This window comes from Plectropomus leopardus, chromosome 6, assembly GCF_026936395.1.
Source record: "Plectropomus leopardus strain MGB_pleo_1.0 chromosome 6, ASM2693639v1, whole genome shotgun sequence".
In the NCBI taxonomy this organism is placed as follows: Eukaryota; Metazoa; Chordata; class Actinopteri; order Perciformes; family Serranidae; genus Plectropomus; species Plectropomus leopardus.
In genome coordinates this window covers 37,968,985-37,987,441 of record NC_142181.1, presented here as the reverse complement: position 1 = coordinate 37,987,441, position 18,457 = coordinate 37,968,985, and the positions used below count along the sequence as shown (strand labels likewise).

At 40.5% G+C, this 18,457-nt stretch overlaps 1 protein-coding gene and 1 pseudogene across 1 annotated transcript in view; one reads left to right on the top strand and one right to left on the bottom strand.

The window, feature by feature from the left end:
- Positions 1 to 18,457, bottom strand: part of ints4 (integrator complex subunit 4) — a 37,601-nt gene that overhangs the window by 3,506 nt on the left and 15,638 nt on the right. Inside the window, exons 21-23 of the mRNA XM_042486222.2 lie at positions 16,161 to 16,320; positions 15,748 to 15,891; positions 1,253 to 1,373 (exon numbers count right to left, since the gene is read on the bottom strand). Of these exons, the coding sequence (XP_042342156.2) occupies positions 1,253 to 1,373; positions 15,748 to 15,891; positions 16,161 to 16,320 (425 nt within the window). The remainder of the gene's footprint in view (positions 1 to 1,252; positions 1,374 to 15,747; positions 15,892 to 16,160; positions 16,321 to 18,457) is intronic.
- LOC148189460 (uncharacterized) lies at positions 4,360 to 5,600 on the top strand (annotated as a pseudogene).

Sequence of the window (18,457 nt, the reverse complement as noted above, 5' to 3'; positions counted from 1 at the left end):
ATTATCTCCTTTCCTATGGTAAAAGATTGTTCAGTGTTTCCTATGCTGGAGGAGATAAGAAAGGAGGAATCGCAGCATCCTTCCTTAGCATTTGGATAATCTGACCATCTCTTATCATGGCTGCTACTTAGATTCATCCAAGTCATTTCACTCAGGAAAGCAAAAAAAGACTGCAGCCTCAGTTAAACTGACTACACCGATGAAGGCATGTGTGTGTCTTTTTGTGGAAGATTTGATATGCATCTAGATACAGACACACACTAAAATGATATAAAGATGAACAGTATTCCTCTCATTACGGCTTTCCCCGTTTCCCATAGAAGGGTCGGTGGTGACTTTGGGGAATCATTTATTTCCACTCTTGTTTGATGAGATTATCAAATTCCGGGTCTTTCAGGAGGGATGTGTTGAAGCGCCATCTCGTGAGTGGTTTGTGTGGTCTTGGTAGGTTCCATGTGAATGATACTGGGGCATGGTTACTGATGATGATGATGGGGTGGATTTGGTAAACAGAAATACTTGGGATTATTGAGTTACTACTGAGAAAGAAATTTATACTTGAATATGAATGATGGACTGGTGAAAAAAGAAAACTCTCTTGCAGTTGGATGCTGTAAGCACCAACCATTGCCAAAACCAAAATCTCTCATGAACTGGATTAATATTTCTATGGATTTCCAGGTGCGTTTATTGTTGGATATGTTGGATCTGTCTATTGATGGGTCTATTACTGTGTTAAAGTCACTGCAGATTATTATTGGCAAGTCAGAAAAATTTGATACGGATGAGAAGACTTTAGAGCTGATTTTGGTTTAAAATACTTCAGCCAAATCTCTAAATGCTGATTCTGTTTTCTGATGTCTTTCAGTTTATGCCAAAAACACACCCAGCAGCAGAGAAGTCTGGCCTGTGGCAAGCTGCATTGTAATGTCTATGGAAAGCTGCAGCTGCTTGATTCTGGACCAGTGTGGCCAAAAGAAAGTTGGGACTAGTTTAACTTTTGACGGCAAAGTTCTGCCAGAGAATACCTGCAGCCAATCAGTTAACAGAGTCCTGTGACATGTCGGCCTATGGTACAAAGAATTACTACCTACCTCAAACACATGAACACACCTCCTGGCTGCAGAAAAATCAATGTCAAAGCTGCACTCTGCAGCTGCTTGGTGTGTTTGGTGCTACATCCTCATTAAAAGTAAACGGAGATGAAAATATTTCAAAAGGGTAACATGAGATCTGTGTGTATTAAACTGACCTGTCCATGCAGTGTGTGAGAGGTACACCTGTGTGATGAGTCTGTGTCTGTCAGGTCCAGGCTTTCTGAAGTCTCCAGGTTTAGGATGGATCACATGACTCTGGCCGTCTGGATACAGAACCTGCAGAGACAGAGGGTGTGTGTGATGCACAGAGAGCAGCTAAGTCTGACTGTGTTCACTGTGAGCAAAAAAGCGAGCAGTTAAGGGTTTTAGTTTAATAACAACATTGAGTGGACATGTGTCTGTGATGTAAAGGAAAAATCCACAACAGAAAATTTGAATGTAAAATACAATCCTGACTTGTAACTATAAATCAGAACTTACACTGCCACTCTGACCCTGCAGTCACTGCACTCACTAGCAGGTTTGCAGTAACCTGTTACTGATGCAAGTTTTCAAATGCATTACAAGCTGAACTGATAGCAGTTATTAGCAGATGCGGTTTTAAACTGCACAAAGGAACACACTTTCGCAGATTTGAAGGATGAATGACCAGTGCATTTCAAAAATAAAATGAATGTATGAATGAATAGATTAAAATGTGCCTTGTGCTTCCTCCATGCCTCCAAGGCTGTTCAAAAGAGGCTAGGACTCACTCTGAGCTTAGGGTATGACACATGCACACGTGTAACAGCAGATGCTAAAAATGAATCTGGATCTTAATAAACAGAATAAGTATAAACCATAAAATTGTGATAGTAAGATGCTACATAAAAGCCAGACTAATAGATAGACTTTTATTTTGCGTTTTAAAGTATCAATGTTTCCTGCTCCTCTTAATCCTCCGGCAAGCTGTTCCAGCTTTTTGGAGCAGAACAGTTACAAGCAGAATCATCAAATGTTTTGGTTCTACCCAGCCAGAATTTAACATTTCTACCCAGGGACAGCAAACAAGTTAGAGTCTGAGGGTCTGAGGGGCCTTTCTGGTTCATAAACTAAAAGCATCTCTGAGATGTGGCCTGGTGCAAAGCCATGCAGTGCCTTATAAACTAATAAAAGAACATTAAACTCAATGTGAGAACTAACAGGCAACCAGTGTAAAGTTTTTTTAAACAGAAGTGTGAAAAAAAACCTTGAAGAAAAAAAAGTTGTGTACAAAAATATAAATGTTGATGAGACATTTTAAAAAAATTGAGAAAATTTGGTAACATAACTAGAAAAAACTGAGCTTAATGTTAAATCCCATTTAAAATCCTTATAGTCTAGTTAATTGCACAGAAATAAAAAAAGAGTTAAGTTAAGCTAGTGCAACAACTAGAGCAACACAACACTAAGCATGAAAACCTTATTGGATAACCCTTCCAGAAGCACCAAAACAAACTACAATGATTACATCAAAAGATTTAATGGTATATTATTGTTTTTTGATGATGTTTGTCACTTTGGGTTTTTGTTACAGTTGAGGATTGTGTCATTTATATTTTCTCTGTCCTCTACAAATCTTAAAGATTTACTTTGTGAAGACTGTTATAATGATATGAGACTACAGCAAACAGCATGAAATGTTTATGAAACAAATGTAATAGTTTCTAAGTATCTCACTACACAGATAGAGCAAAGAGGGAACATGGCAGAGGAGCCCAGGGGAACTAGAGGACACTAACACTTGGACAAAGCCGCATCTCACCTCCCTGAGACAAAGGCATTGGGAGTTCCTTTCATCGTAGTGAAAAAGTGCACATTTTCAACAACCTAATCATATCTGCCCTGTCTATGGCACCAGCAAATGTGACCATGCTCCTTTAATGGAACTGGCAAAACAATGTAATGTAATGATTAATGTAAACAGGTTGGCAAGTGTGTCTATCTGTATCTTAAGCATGCCCGTTTAAAACGATTAAATCATTTTTCTGTCTGACACCGTTCCCATGAATCTGTTAGGGCAGGAATTGAAATACCATATAAATTACACTGTATCATCTATTTCTCACCTGATGACATCTTTTAAAGACCAACAAAGATAACTTGACAGCTGTGCCAGCAGTCCTTTAGATAAAAATCAACCTATAGATGAAGAGAAAGGGAAAGTCCATGATAAAATTGTGTCTAGTGTCCCTGTCAGTATGGGCCACCCCTCCTCTTGTGATGTTGGCTTTAATTAGAACGACTTGTTTCCACTTCAACCATAACTTCTTACGACCTCTTGCAAATGTTCCTCAGACTAATTCCTTGTCTAATATCCATAGTTCAAGCTGCGCATGCTGCTCAAATTTAATGATAGTCTTGAGCTGTCTAGTGACAGTGACTGGACTGCGAACCTGCCTCAACATATGAGGACATTAAATTTTGGGTTTCCTGCACCTTATACTTCATTCTACTTAACTTAGACCTGTTGGCAGTGTTTGTGGACACTTTTCTGTGCCATCTGGTAGACGCAGATTACACGGATCAGTTTAAAAACAAGATGGCTCGGGGCGCCTGGTGGATCAGTGGATAGAGCGGCACCCCATGTGCTGAGGTTGTGTCCTCACCGCAGCGGCCACGGGTTCGAGTCCGGCCTCGGCCCTTTGCTGCATGTCTCCCCCCCTCTCTCTACCCCTTTCATACTCACACTGTCCTATTGATTAAAGGCAATATAAGCCCTCCGAAAAATCTTTAAAAAAAAAAAAAAACCAACAACAACAAAAAAAGATGGCAGCCATTTCAGTCATCAGTCATGTCATTCTCCAGCCGGTCTCGACACAAAAGTGGAAAAGGTACAAAACCGCATCAAATTCTATGGTTGAAACTTATTAATTTATGCTAAATAATGTTTGTACTTTGATATGGCATGCAAATTTGACAAATTTTTTGCAATATTAACAAGCTAGGATGCTGCTAATTATGAAGTACTCGTCTGAGGGGAGTCTATTATCATTCATGCAAAGTGAAGTTGTAAAAGTAAGGAAACGTAGTTTGAGAGTATTTGGGGAAAAATTAGCAGTTTACAAAAGGATAAAATGTAGTTTTTGCATATGGTTCAAATTAGTATCCACTGATTTTTATTTTTTATTTATGTGATACATTTCCAGGGTGTATTTCTCTGTCAAGAGCAGAAAGATTGACGAATGCAATAGCAGGAGACATCTCTGAGGTGGAGGATTTGTCTGATTGTGATGATCCTGACATGGATAAAGATTATATTCCACATGATTCACCAGAATCAGATGAGCAGAGCAGTAATGATAGTGATAGTGAGCCACAACTCCATCCATGTGCATCTAATTCAGAGAGATCCAGAGGACGCGTGCTTAAACGTCAGCGTGTTGACAATGATGATGATGAGGCAGGAGCCAGTGAACATGATGACCATGATGGTGAATGTGATGACAGTCACTGTGAGAGATCTAGATCTGATGAGCCAGGACCTTGCAAAGATGGACGTGGAGAGCGCTGGAAGTCTGATACATTTACTTCAGACTTGGTTCAGTTTTATTCTGAAGATGAAATGCTGCATGAACGAGAAGATTGGCAGCCACTTGACTATATGGAGCATTACATTGATACAGAGTTGATTAAATACATTACTGACTGCACAAATGCTATATCACTAGCTAACAGAGGTAGCTATCTCAACACTTCAGTTGATGAGATTTTTACATTTTTTGGAGCATCAATTTTGATGTCTTGCCTGCCTTACTCACAAGTAAGGATGTTTTGGTCCAGTGCCTTACAAATCACTGCCTTTTGTGACAAAACCAAACGTGACAGATTTTTCAAACTGAGGAAAAATCTTAAAGTAGTTATTGATGATGACATTTCAGAAGACATGAGGAGAACTGACATATTCTGGAAGATGGGACCTTTCATGGATCACATTCTCAAAGGCTGCTTGCTTCAGGTTCAACCAGAATGTGTGTTAACTGATGAGCAGATGACCCCATTTACAGGAGCCTGTTCATTTTGACAGTATGTGCCACTAAAGCCCAATCTAGTTGGCATGAAGAACTTTGTGCTGGCTTCAATGGATGGCATTGTGCTGGACTTTGAAGTATATCAAGGTGCAAACGCACTGCGTTTACAGGTCCAGGTAGCGGAGGAACTGGGTTTCGGAGCCTTGGTCATCTAACATCTGACTAAAACTCTGCATACTGGTACAAAAGTGTACTGTGATCAATTCATTACAACCATGAAAGCTGTGGATCAGGTGAAGCATGTGTACATGACTGGTACAGTAATGAAGAACCGGGTAACCAAAGCGCTGCGGAAGCTACCAAGTGACCAAACCATGAAACAGCAAGGAAGAGGTGCCGTAGCATCAGTTACCAGAGGAGATGGAAGTTATGTGTAGTGACGTGGTATAACAACAAACCAATGTTGTTGCTTTCCACTGTTCATGCTAAACAGCCAGAAGACACCTGCCAGTGATGGGCCAAGAAAGACAAACAATATGTGACCGTCACATGACCAAGTATTATGCACGAGTACAACTACAAGATGGGTGGGGTGGACTTGGTAGACAGGATGATGAGTTACTACCGAATGAGCGTCCGAACGAAGAAGTGGACAATTCGGATGCTGATGCACTTCACTGATCTCGCTCTAGCCAACAGTTGGCTACTCGCTGGGATAACGCTGAGTGTGGTACACCAAGACTGGGCATAATGCAGTTTCTCGAGTTTCATATGACAGTGGCTCAGGCATGCTTGGCCAAGTGTGACACTGATGCCGAACATGTACAAGAAGAGAATGTACACTATTCGCAAAAAGACAAAAAAATTAGGCAACTCTAGTACTCCATCTCTCAATCTGCACAACTTCTGCTGCACGTCTTTCAGAGATGGTCAACCTGAAAAACGAGTGTTGCAGAAAAAAAGGCTGCTCTGGGAGATCTCGTGTGCGGTGTTCTGCATGCAATGTGTAACTGTGCTTGCAAACTGAATGCAACTTTTATGCAGCATTTCACACATGCTAGTAGGTGTGACGGACTGTTCCTACAGAAAAAAAGGACATTCCTAGTTTGGAGTATGGAACAAGGAAAGGAGTTACAAAACTTACAACTCAGATATGTTATGATATGTTATTTCAGATTTGCTAAATTGTTTGCAATTTTGTATATACACAGCCATGTTCAGGCACTGAAATTTTATACTTGAATAATTACAGTAAATAGTTTTATACTTTGTTACACACTGGTAACTCTGACATGTAATGTGCTCCTATGTTTGCAAACTGAATGCAACTGTTTTGCATCTGTTCACACAGGCCAAAAAATGTGACCAAAAGGACATTCCTAATATGGAACAAGGAAAATTCATATAGTTATGAAATGCTAAACAAAAAGCCTTTGAAATAAACAGTTTTATACTTTGTTACACACTGTTGATTTTATTGCATTATATGGTAAAATAAACCCATTGTCCTCATATGAGGACATTATTTTTTTCAAAATCTACTTCCTGGTCAAACACAATGCTTAGTTTTTATACTTATCTGGTCCTACTTATCCCAAATGGCTAGGAGAAACTAAAAATGCATATCAAACAAAAGCTCAGGTCTCACTTACCCTTTACCAGAAAGTGCAAAGACTTGTGACTAGGACCATAGAGGCAAAACCTGTACTAACACATACTGCTCCACACATTATACTGAAAAGATGTTCTGTTCTTAACCATATTACATTTTTCTTTACAAAGGATGATGGTGATCCTCTTAACTGCAGGAATGTCATTCTTCTTTTATCTAAAACCTTGTTTAGACCTTTCCGAAACATCTCTTTAGCTCTTTTGTTTCTATACTTTGATGACTGCCTTTGGAGAGAGTGGAGTGCCATACACAGGGTATGCAATTTGTGATAACTTTTACATTTTTGAAAGCGCCGTCCTGCCACCCTCAAGGTCCACCCAAGTAGGAGTTTTATGCACTGATGAGAGCCTGCCACCTCACTAAAGGTAAAATTGTTACCATTTAAATAAAGATATATTTTGGAATATTTTCACAACTTTTGTATATTGTGGGCAAACCGAGGATTCAACACATCCTTGGTGGGACTGACAGACAAACTTAGAGTATGCAAACCTTCACAAATTGCTGTTGATAAATGTGATGCCTAAACCAAATCAAATGATCCTGGTTCACGAAAAAACGCTTTGGCTACATGGTCAGTCAAAGCATTGCCAAAACTGTCTTTCCTTTCAAATTAAGGCTTTGTCACAACCTTGCTTCTACTGCTGTGGCACTCCTACAGGAGCATAAGTTGTGGCTCTCCCATGGATGTATGTAGATAATCTGTGAGTCCACAATGACAGCCGATTGTGGCGCCCACCTCCCTGTACCCACTACTTTCCCCCCTTTTTTTTTTTGTACTTTATTTTTATAAAAGGGAACATAGACAACATACAGAAGAGCATAGAACGAACATTTGGTCACCTATACATTCATTCAGACATTATACTGATGGGGTTACAAATACATGATGGCTCAATGAGCATCTCTTGTGGACATGTACACAATCAATTTTTCCCAGTAGTGCAAATATATATCAGTCTGTAGGTTTAACAAGAAGGTCATCCTTTCCATATTTTGGATATTGGTCACAATATCGATCCAGTCAGACTCTGCTGGAGGTGTGGGCTGTAACCAGCTCCGAGTTATGGTTTTCTTACTGGCTGCTAATAAAATTTTCAGAAGATATTTGTCTCGTCCCGGTATATGGGGTGCAATATTCCCCAAGTAGATTGTGGAGAAAGAGCTGTTGAATTCATCTCCAAAAATATTTTGTATTACTTGTGTAATCTTTTGCCAATATGGCTGAATAGCTGGGCAGCTCCAAAATATGTGAAAATGGTCTGCTAGCTGTTCACCACAGTTCCTCCAACACAGTCCCCTGGCCGTCTCCCCTGTCTGTAAATATTTTAACTTAGGGGTTATAAAATATCTAACCAGATTCCGCCAGCAGAAATCTCTCCAGAGACCAGAACTAGTGGAAGTTGACTGCACAGAACAAATATTCAACCAATCTTCTTCTGTGATGACAGTTTGAGATTCTTTCTCCCATTTTAATCTAACCTTATCTGTTGAGTGTTTCTTAATAAATTGAATATGGGAGTACAATTTTGAAACAAGTTTCCTATTGTCCTTGTTTTTGTACATGTCAGTAAATATGTCAATTAAGTTGGTCTCACGTTCCTCTAGTGATTTTATCTGATCGTTATAATAGGATCTAATTTGGAGATACCTAAAGAAGTCAATTTTTTCTAGCCCATATGTGTCTGAAATTTTCTGAAAACTGTCAAATTCTCCCTTGGATATAATTGAGCAGTAAGAAGTGATTCCCCTGCTATACCAATGTTTAAACCTCCCGTCAATCCCTGCAGGCTTAAATTCAGGGTCAAAGGCAACCCATCTCAGTAACCTAGACTGTCGTTCAAGTGATGGTGACTTACATTCATTAAACCAAATACGAAGGCAGACTTTAGACCATTGGTTCAGGTTGCTATAATGCTGCTCATACAGTGTTTTACTGCCCAATATAGATTGTAACGGTATGTCTAATTGTGAGATTTCCAAGTTCTTCCATTTTGCTGTATAATTTGGGTTGCAGCAGCATGCAAGTGGTCTTAATTGTGCTGCCTTATAGTAGTCAGTCAAGCATGGTAGTGATCTGCCCCCTTTCTCTTTAGCCAGTTGCAGTGTTTTGAATTGGATCCTTGGTCTTCTACCCGCCCATATGAATCTTGAGATCCACTTATCCCATTCGTTAAATTGCGATTGTGTGATCATTACCGGCAGGGATTGAAAGAAATACAAAAATCGGGAAAGTAGATTCATCTTTATTGTTTCTATCCTATTGTGCATATCTAGGGGCAGTTGAGACCATCTGCCGATATCTGATTTGATGTTTTTACTTATGGGGCCAAAATTACTTTCATATATTTTCGATAGATCTTTAGGTATTCGAATTCCCAGATATTTAATCTCCTTTGAGCTCCATTTAAAATCGAATCTATTCAGCATGTCTTTTTGAGGGGAGTAAGAATAGCTTAAAATTTGGGTTTTTTGCACATTTAATTTATATCCAGAATAGGTTCCAAATTCTTTTAGTGTAGACATCAGCCTAGGGATGCTAATCTCTGGCGCTGTTATAAGTAATAGAACGTCGTCCGCGTACAGACAAATTTTTTGCTCCATCCCTCTGACCATTATTCCTTTTATTACCGGGTCATCCCTAATTGACTGTGCTAAGGGTTCGATAAACAGGGCGAAAAGAGCTGGGCTGAGAGGGCAACCTTGACGGCAGCCTCGCTCCAGCTCAATAGCCTGAGAATGATGTCCATTAATTTTTATCCTGGCATCTGGGGAAGAATATAGGGTTTTAAAGCACTTAATAGAGTCGTCATTAAATCCAAATCTTCTCAGCGTCAAATATAGGTACTCCCAGCGAACCGAGTCAAACGCCTTTTCGGCATCTAGACTGAGTACTACAGCTTGTATTTTCCTTTTAGTCACATGATCAAGTATATGCAGCACCCGTCTAATATTGTCTTGCGTCTGCCTCTCACATACGAAGCCTGTTTGATCTGGGTCCACTAGTTCTGGTATCATATGTTCTAATCTTTTAGACAGTATTGACGCATACAACTTATAATCAATATTCAGTACAGAGATTGGCCTATATGCACTACACTCTTTTTTATCCTTACCTTCCTTATGAATAACTGAAATGATTGCTTCCCTCCAAGTTCTTGGTGGATCACCTTCTTTAAGTGTGTGGTTAAAGCAATCCAAAAGTATAGGTACTATTTGTTCTTTAAAGGTCTTGTACCATTCGGCCGGAAAGCCGTCTGTTCCCGGTGCTTTATTGGCCTTCAGCCTAGAGACTGCCTTTTCTATTTCTTCTTTTGTAATATCTGCCACTAGGGCTTTATTCTGTTCTTCACCTATGGAGGGTAAGTCTAATGATTCCAGAAATGTATTTATTTCCTGAGGGCTGGTTGTATTTGGTTCCCTATATAATTCTCTGTAGTAATTTTCAAAGATGTGTTGTATGTCCTCTAATTTATGGTGTGTTTTTTTAGTTCTAGGGTCTCTAATTTCAAATATGGAACTCTCTGCCTTTTGCTTCCTTAGCCTCCATGACAGGAGTTTTAAGGCCCTAGGGCCACTCTCATAATATCTCTGCTTAACAAACTTGGCTTTTTTCTCTAGTTCCTCCTCATAGAGTCCATTTAATTCCTTTTTAACTATATTAATTTTATTTAGGATGTGGGGATCTTTCCCTTCTACATGTTCGCTCTCTAACATTCTAAGTTTTTCTTGTAAATCAAACAGTTTTTTACTTCTTTCCTTTTTCTTATGTGATGTGTAGGCAATAAGCTTTCCTCTAATTACTGATTTGGCTGCATCCCATAAAACACTTGGCGATACTTCCCCGTTATTGTTGTTATCCATGTAATCTTTAAATTCCTTCTGTACATAATTCTTGCATGCGTTATCATTTAAGATACTTGTGTTAAGTCGCCAGATTGTGTTTTTCTTTTTGTTGTCTAGGTGCAGTGATAGGTAAACAGGCGAGTGGTCAGAGACGTCGCGAATACCTATACTACAATCCCTAAGTCTATGCCTGTCCGAATTATTGATAAAGAAATAGTCAATTCTTGAGTGCACTCTGTGACTTCCTGAGTAAAATGTATATTGTCTAGTCGATGAATGGAGCTCCCTCCATGCGTCGACCAACCCGAGCTCTGTCAGCAAAGTCTTGATTATTCTAGCGTTAGGAGTGGATCTCTTTGATGTGTTAGAGGAGTCTAGCTTACATTGTAATTGGGTATTCCAGTCTCCTCCACATATTAAAACTCCTGTGGCTTCAGTGGCAATCAAATCAAAAATTTCTTTAATACAAGAGGTTTCCTGGCCAGGTGGTATATACACATTTACTAGTGTAACTTCTTTCTGTTCAAGGTACCACTTAACAATTACATACCGACCCTCTTTGTCACAGAGTTCAGAAACCACTTGAAAGTTCACTCTATTAGGGATCAGAATTGCTACCCCTCTCTTTTTCCCATTCTTATAGGATGAGTAGAATGTATTTTTAAAGCCGTATTTTTTTAGCTTTTCATGTTCGGACTGGTTGAGATGAGTCTCCTGCCAGAATATCACATGCAGTTTCTCCCTCTTCATCTTTGCAATAACCTTGCCCCTCTTGACCGGATTGTGTAGACCATTTACATTAAGGGTAACCACCCTATATTCCTGACATTGCATTTAATCCCACAATTGACACAGGTAAGTGAATGACATGCTTTTGGTGACCGAACTTGAACTGATTTTGAACTGTAGAACAAACTAAAAACATTGAATAAAAAAAAAAAAAGAAAAAAAAAAAGAAAAAAGAAAGAAAAGAAGAAAAAAAAAACTCAGGTAGACCTCCAATTTGAAGTAACACAATACTTCTTAAGGTGGGGGGGAGTAGTCTAGCGAGCCACCAGAGCCCCTCCTCAGTGCAACTTGTAATTTGTGCACTAAATTCGTCAGAGTTCAATCTCTTTCCCGTATATGTCGGTCCATTATAATCAAACTATGAGTTAAAGGGAATCTTACACAGCAATAAATCAAAAACTGAAATTAAGAGCTGGTAGCTGTGTATTAAACAAATGAGAGGTATAAACAAAAATGGATAAGGTTCAAGCTTAATGGGGTGGGGGGGGAGCCAGCTACAAAACAAACAGGTGCTGTATAGTTTTTGCTCCCATCAACAATGACATTACTCCTCCGTTCTGCAACCCCAGTGTCACTAACGCCCCCCACCCCCTCCTCTCAATCAAGTCAAGTCAAGTCAGTTTTATTTATATAGCCCATTATCACAAAACATGGTTTGCCTCAGAGGGCTTTACAGTGTACGACATCCCTCTGCCCTTAGACCCTCACATCACCCAAGGAAAAACTCCCCAAAAAGAACCCCTGTAACGGGGAAAAAAAAGAGGAAGAAACCTCAGGAAGAGCGGTAGAGGATAGTGAGGGATCCCTCTTCCAGGACGGACAGACGAGCAATAGATGTCGTAAATAGCAAAGCAAATCAAGTCTCTATGTTTACATTAGACAGTCTGTTACCTCCCGTTTCCGTAATCACCACCATCAGGTCCGCTGAAAACTTCGCAGCCTTTCCTTGATCCTCTCATGGTGGGACTGGGTGCTGACTGTCTTCACTGCACGCTGCCAGGTATTTTTCGGTGTTTTCTCTGTGAGCCCGGAATCAACCATGTTCTCTCGCCCCAGAGAGATGCCCCTCTTCTTCAGATCCTCCGCCGCTGCCGCTGCACTCTCGTACGTTACCGGCCCGGTGTCGAGGAAGACTCGTAGCTTGGCTGGCGGTGGTGTCTGAAACCGTATCCCCTTCTCTCTCAGAAGTCTCCTAATCTGTGCATACGCCTTTCTTTTTGCCAGCGTTTCTGCGGGGTAGTCATGGTCGAAATAAATCCTCCTGTCGCCATAGTAGATCTCTTTCTTCTTCCATGCAGAATGCAGCACCAACTCTTTGGTTTTAAACTCTTGGAAGTAAACAAGTATCGACCTGGGTTGTGCCTCTTTTGGGGGTCTAGGGCCAAGCGCTCTGTGGCACCGTTGTATGCCGAGCTCGACTCCCGCGGGGGGCTGCAGCTCTTTTGTAATGATTTTGGCAATAAACTGCTGGATGTTATTTTCCTCAGCTCCCTCCGGGATGCCATAAATGCGTACATTATTACGCCTCGAGCGTGCTTCTAAGTCAGTTAACTTCAGTTGTAATCTTTCCTGGGTTTGCAATGACTGACTCAGCGCCTCTCTGAAGTCCACAGAGCACTCTTCAATGTCGGCTATACGGCCTTCTGCTTCGCACAGTCTTTCGGTTGTAGCTTTGAGGTCCGCCACTACTTCACTCAATTTGTGTTGAATTTCCTCCCTTATATCAGTTAGCTCCCTTCTCAGATCTTCTCTAATGCTGTCTCGAAAATTACCCAGCTCATACTTCACCTCCGAGACCATGGACTTTAAATCTGTACGTATAGCAGCGATGTTAGCTTCCATATCCGCTGCTACTAGCTCAGTGCATTGTCTGCCATTACGGTCTCCCTGTTCCTCGTCCATGGCCTCTTCTTCAGACGCAAGTTTGTCGTCATTCTCCACTTTCTCGGGTTGTTTGCCCTTGCCCTTCTTGCGTTTTTCCCCCTCCATCGTTAATTAGTATAAAATTTAGCGAGTGTTTATATTTCAATTGGGGGATAAACTCCGACCGACCGGGAGGGATTATTTATGCAGCCATCCGCTTCAGTCGCTCCACCGGAAGTCTACTTTCCCCCTTTTGAAGGTCTGAGTGGACTGTTGAGGGTAACCATAAAAGTCTATAGACACCACAGTCAGAATCTTTCAGTGCACCAAAACAGAAAGGCGAAGGAACCACAGCCCTCCAACCAGCAGGTATGGTGACTAATAATGACCCATTGAAAATGAAGGAACCATTTAACTCTGGGTCATGTGGTACTGGCTATGTGCTATTGGATGTCTTCATCATTAGAAGAGACTTTTACACTCACAAACACCATGCAAAACATTTTAGTGCTCTCATTCCAAATTACAGACTCGTGGCAGCTTTGGACCAAATGAGAGATCTTTCTCATGCAGTTGAAGATCTTACAAACTCTACTACAAAGGGCGTGTCTATGCTCTCACAAGTAATGACTGCTGAAAAACAAAAACTTAACAAATTCATACTGCACTGAATGGAACTTGTGCTGTTATCAGACATTTAGCCAACAACATATTACGACCAAGACATTTCATAATCCCGTCACCACTAGTTGTATTACTAGGTTGAACCAGTGTTGGGGACATTGGCTTAATTTGGAATTAGTCTTGCTTGTTTTAAATCCTGACTGTTGTTTACCTCCTGATCTCCATGTCGAAACCATTTATCACTGGAACAACCGCAGACATCATGCACTCCATTGTAACTCAAGCTGTTCCACCAATAAGACACATTTTGTTTAAGATTGAAACTGATCACAACTGAATAGACTTTAGACAAGATGTGTTTCCAAAAAAAGAAGAAAAAGAAAAGAAAAAAGTGTGGATTGATAAAACAAATACACATTTGGCCACTGCAGACTTGCCAATCACCAAGTCTGGGGGCAGCTTATAAACCCCACTGGTCTGGCCCTTGATCTTGCTGTATGCCAAATGTGAGATCCTTCTGTCACCTGCCCTCCTTTCACAATTTGCTAATTTAATAGCCTGACTGTTGTGTGCCCCCACTCCTTACAGTTCTATATGTAAATACACCCCCGCGCCTATACTGTATACAAGTGCATTCATTTCCTTTGTCGGGGTCAGCTCACCGACTCAGACCTGCTCTGTGTCTTGTCAGTTCACCAGTATGCCAGCATGCTTCAATAAACTCACACCACCACAGCAAACTTTTGGACTGAATGTAAATTATTTCTTCAACAGTTTTAATGTCTCGTCTCCTCCTAATCTCTAGTCATAACTTGTCATAACTTGTGATGCAGAATTCGGAATCAGTTGCAGCTGATTAATTGTATTTATGAGTACACTCACACTGACACTCTTATGAGTACACTCTTATCAACACCTACTACCTACCACCTACCTAATATTTGCATGTAGCATCACATGCTATCATAGAGTGCATTTAGTATTTCTGCACCTATCACTATTGTTATATGACATGCTATTGCGTCTCCCCGCCTCTTTTTTTCTCTTTCCTTTTTGACATTATTGTAATTTAATTGTTATTTACTACATCAATTGCACGTCTACCCGTCCTGGAAGAGGGATCCCTCCTCAGTTGCTCTTCCTGAGGTTTCTACCATTTTTTCCCCCTTTACAGGGTTTTTTTGGGGAGTTTTTCCTTAGACAATTTGAATGTCTAAGTAAAGCCCTCTGAGGCAAACTGTGTTTTGTGATAATGGGCTTTATAAATAAAATTGACTTGACTTGCCTTGACTTGATGTACAACAGAGCATTTGCATGTAGAAAGCTTTTGTTTATAGTATTTGAAGACTTTTTTGTTCTATGATAGTGAACCAGCTATTAAGCCTTTCAGCAAATGCAGACCAGATTTCACTGCACATGTGTTTCACCCCGCTGACATGCTTGAAATGGTGCCAGTTGGCCATGCTTGTGGAAAACGGGTGCAGTCCACCTAAGATGATGTGGATCACTGTGACTGGCTTATAGACATCCAATCAAATATGTTTGTGTGTCTGTGTAGAGTCAGATGACAGTCATTATAGATCTAGACAACACTGAAAAGTAATGTCCATTGTAAGGACAGAGGATCTGAACAGTTTTGTTTCAACCAAATGAGCTGTACTTCACAATCACTATTGCAACAGAATCAGCAGCAGTGACCCATATTACATTTTTCTGACCCCAAACTAATTGTGAAAAGCTATAAATATTGAAGATTCTGTTGCAGTCTACCCAGGATTACTGAAGTGTGTAATTCTGAAGCCGAGCAAAATCCAATAACAGTGTGTGTAAAACTGAGGTTAGTTTTTGAGTTGTTAACGACACTGACCTGAACTTTGACAGTGCTTTGAGGGTCCTGGACATGCTCCAGTGTAGCATCAATGTCTAATGCCACCACCAGGCCGCTGGTGAATCTCAGCGGATTGTCAGACTCCCCCGTCGGCTCTATGATGGTGGCTGTGGCCCGATGGATCTGTCAAGCAGCAGGAAAATGCTCATGAAAACCAAACAGAACTGAGTGAACTGTGCATCGCTGCTGCTGATAATAAAACACATTTTCACAGATTTATTTGCAGAAATTATTCACTGGCAAAACGACACTCGTGGTCAAAGAATTCATTATCATGCTATGATGTGTTTGCAAGAACACACTGTTTTAGAGTGTGAGTCCATAGTCCATACAGGAAGCTCATGTGGTTCAGTGGTCCCCCTGCCTTCCTGTACTGACTTCATTGACTCTACCTGCTCTGGCAGTCTGAGCTGCAGCAGGCCACTCTGTCTCAGCGTCATCTGCAGGATCTTCACCATCTCCACAGGTTTACAGGACGACAGCCGGGGCATCAGCTCCAAAAGCTTATCCGCAAAACTGTCCTGCAGGTGGGGTAGCTCTGCCTTAAACAACCTGAGGGTTTCACAAAACATGGAGTGAAGGAATAATGACTTGACAGGCCAAACCCAGTAAGGAGTAGAGAAATTCTACCAGCAAAAAGCCTAATGTGAGTGATGTTGCTACATACATGTCCCCCTGACACACTAAAATCTGAAAGGGCGCTGTAAAATCACTATCGACTCCTCCAGGGGATGCACCCTGTCACTTGGCTTGATGATGTTACATTGTGACAGCAAATCTGTGTTGAAATCACAGGTTTCTCTGACACGTATTTCTCATGTCAGAGAAACCACTGAGAGTGAACCTTGTGTTTTAGATATTATCATCATACTGTGTGTGATGTGTTAGTGTTTTTATTCTGATGCTCGGCAGAGATCTGACACCTGCCCATCTTCTCAAGGATGGTGGTGTCAGCATGGAGCTCTCTGGGAGCCGCTGGTAGACAACAGACTTATATTGTTAGCGTAGCTTTATATATTGGACCTGAATGCATGAATATAAATGATTTCAGTACAAACATTTGTGTTATGTTACATCACAGTGTCTGTTGTGACAGCAGATGCTGAATTCACTCATGATGATGATGACCTTACCTTTGCTGTATAAAAATAAAATAATTTCACCACCATTTTCTTACCATATATATCATATATCAAACACAACATAAGATCTCATTTTCTTCATAGTCTCAATAAATGAAAGGAGGAATCATCAGCTCACATCTAATAATGTTCAACCATTACATTTATACCATAGTTTAATTTTTATGGGTTATTCATAGAATTTGTATTTCTACAGGATTATCACATATCAGAACAGCATATCACATCTGATTTACTTGATACTGTGGGGATGATTTTGGTTCTCTCTATACTCAACCCAAGATGTGACAAGTGTATATTGTTTTGTACATAGACTATAAACAGATGCAGTCTGTGGCTTTGTAAATAAAAGTTTTCAGATTTGGGATTTTCTTTTTGTTAAATTTTCAGATTCTTTTTCAACATGCATGACCATAACCAAAATTATAACCACATTACACCACAAGTTTAAACAAACATGATTTGAACAATTCAATTCAGCTCCATTCTCTTAGCTCATCAGGGACCATTCAGGTTTAAAACATAATGTCAAACATTTCCCAGAGCGATAAGTTGAGAGATGATCGAGGAGGAGAAAAAAGACAGCTGAAAGGACTGATGCTGGAGACAAAAGAGGTCTGGATTCAGTTGTGGAAGCTGCAGTCTCAAGAGAACTTTTTATGGAAGTCTTCAATGGCCAGACTGCTTTAGTTGCCAGAGACTACAAAGGACTTCATCTAGAGGACTCAAAATGTGCTCATGTTCCTTGAACAAACTCGCAAAAAAAACAACTATATCTGCTCCAACTCTTTCATTCTTTTGAATCAAGGCTTAAAACCTTTCTGTTTGCCACTGCTGTTAAACACATCTTGCACTGCAGCTGTACTGTAACTGTCATTCTCATGTTTTATCTGTTTTATTTAACATATAATATTTTTGGATGCGTACAGTTTTGTCTCAAAGGTGCTGGGAGGGAGTTTTTTGTTTAAATCTGAAACTGCACAGAAAGAAAAGATGCATCAAAATCAATGTTGTTGCTAATCACTGATAGGGGTGGGACAAAAAATCAATATGGCTATAATCGTTGTCCTTCCTTGTGCGATACAAGAATCGATATGCTGGCACCAAATATCGACATTTTAATTAATAAAATGTGGTGTCCATGCTGGTTTGTCAGCCAGCATCGCTACTTTATGACTCCTTGCGGGGGTGCTTCACACTTTAATGAGTGAAATTTGAAGGGAAGTTAACTGGCCAAAGAAGAGGAAGTTAACAGATCGGTAATGGCGGACAGCGGCGCAGCGAAAAGTTTACTAAGAGATCTCCCAGCCTCATTTAAATCCAAAGTATGGATGAACTTTGGCTTCTGCAACACTGAAGGGACAAACTCGACAAAGACTTTGCAGTATGTAAGAACTGTCTGACAAAAGTGAAGTACACAGGAAATTCCACGAACATGCAGAGCCACTTGCAGCGCCACCACCCTGATCTCCTCACTGGGAAAGCGGCTGATGCTAATGTGTTGGCAGCTGTGAATGCAATGTTCAGCACAAAGCTCCCTTTATCAT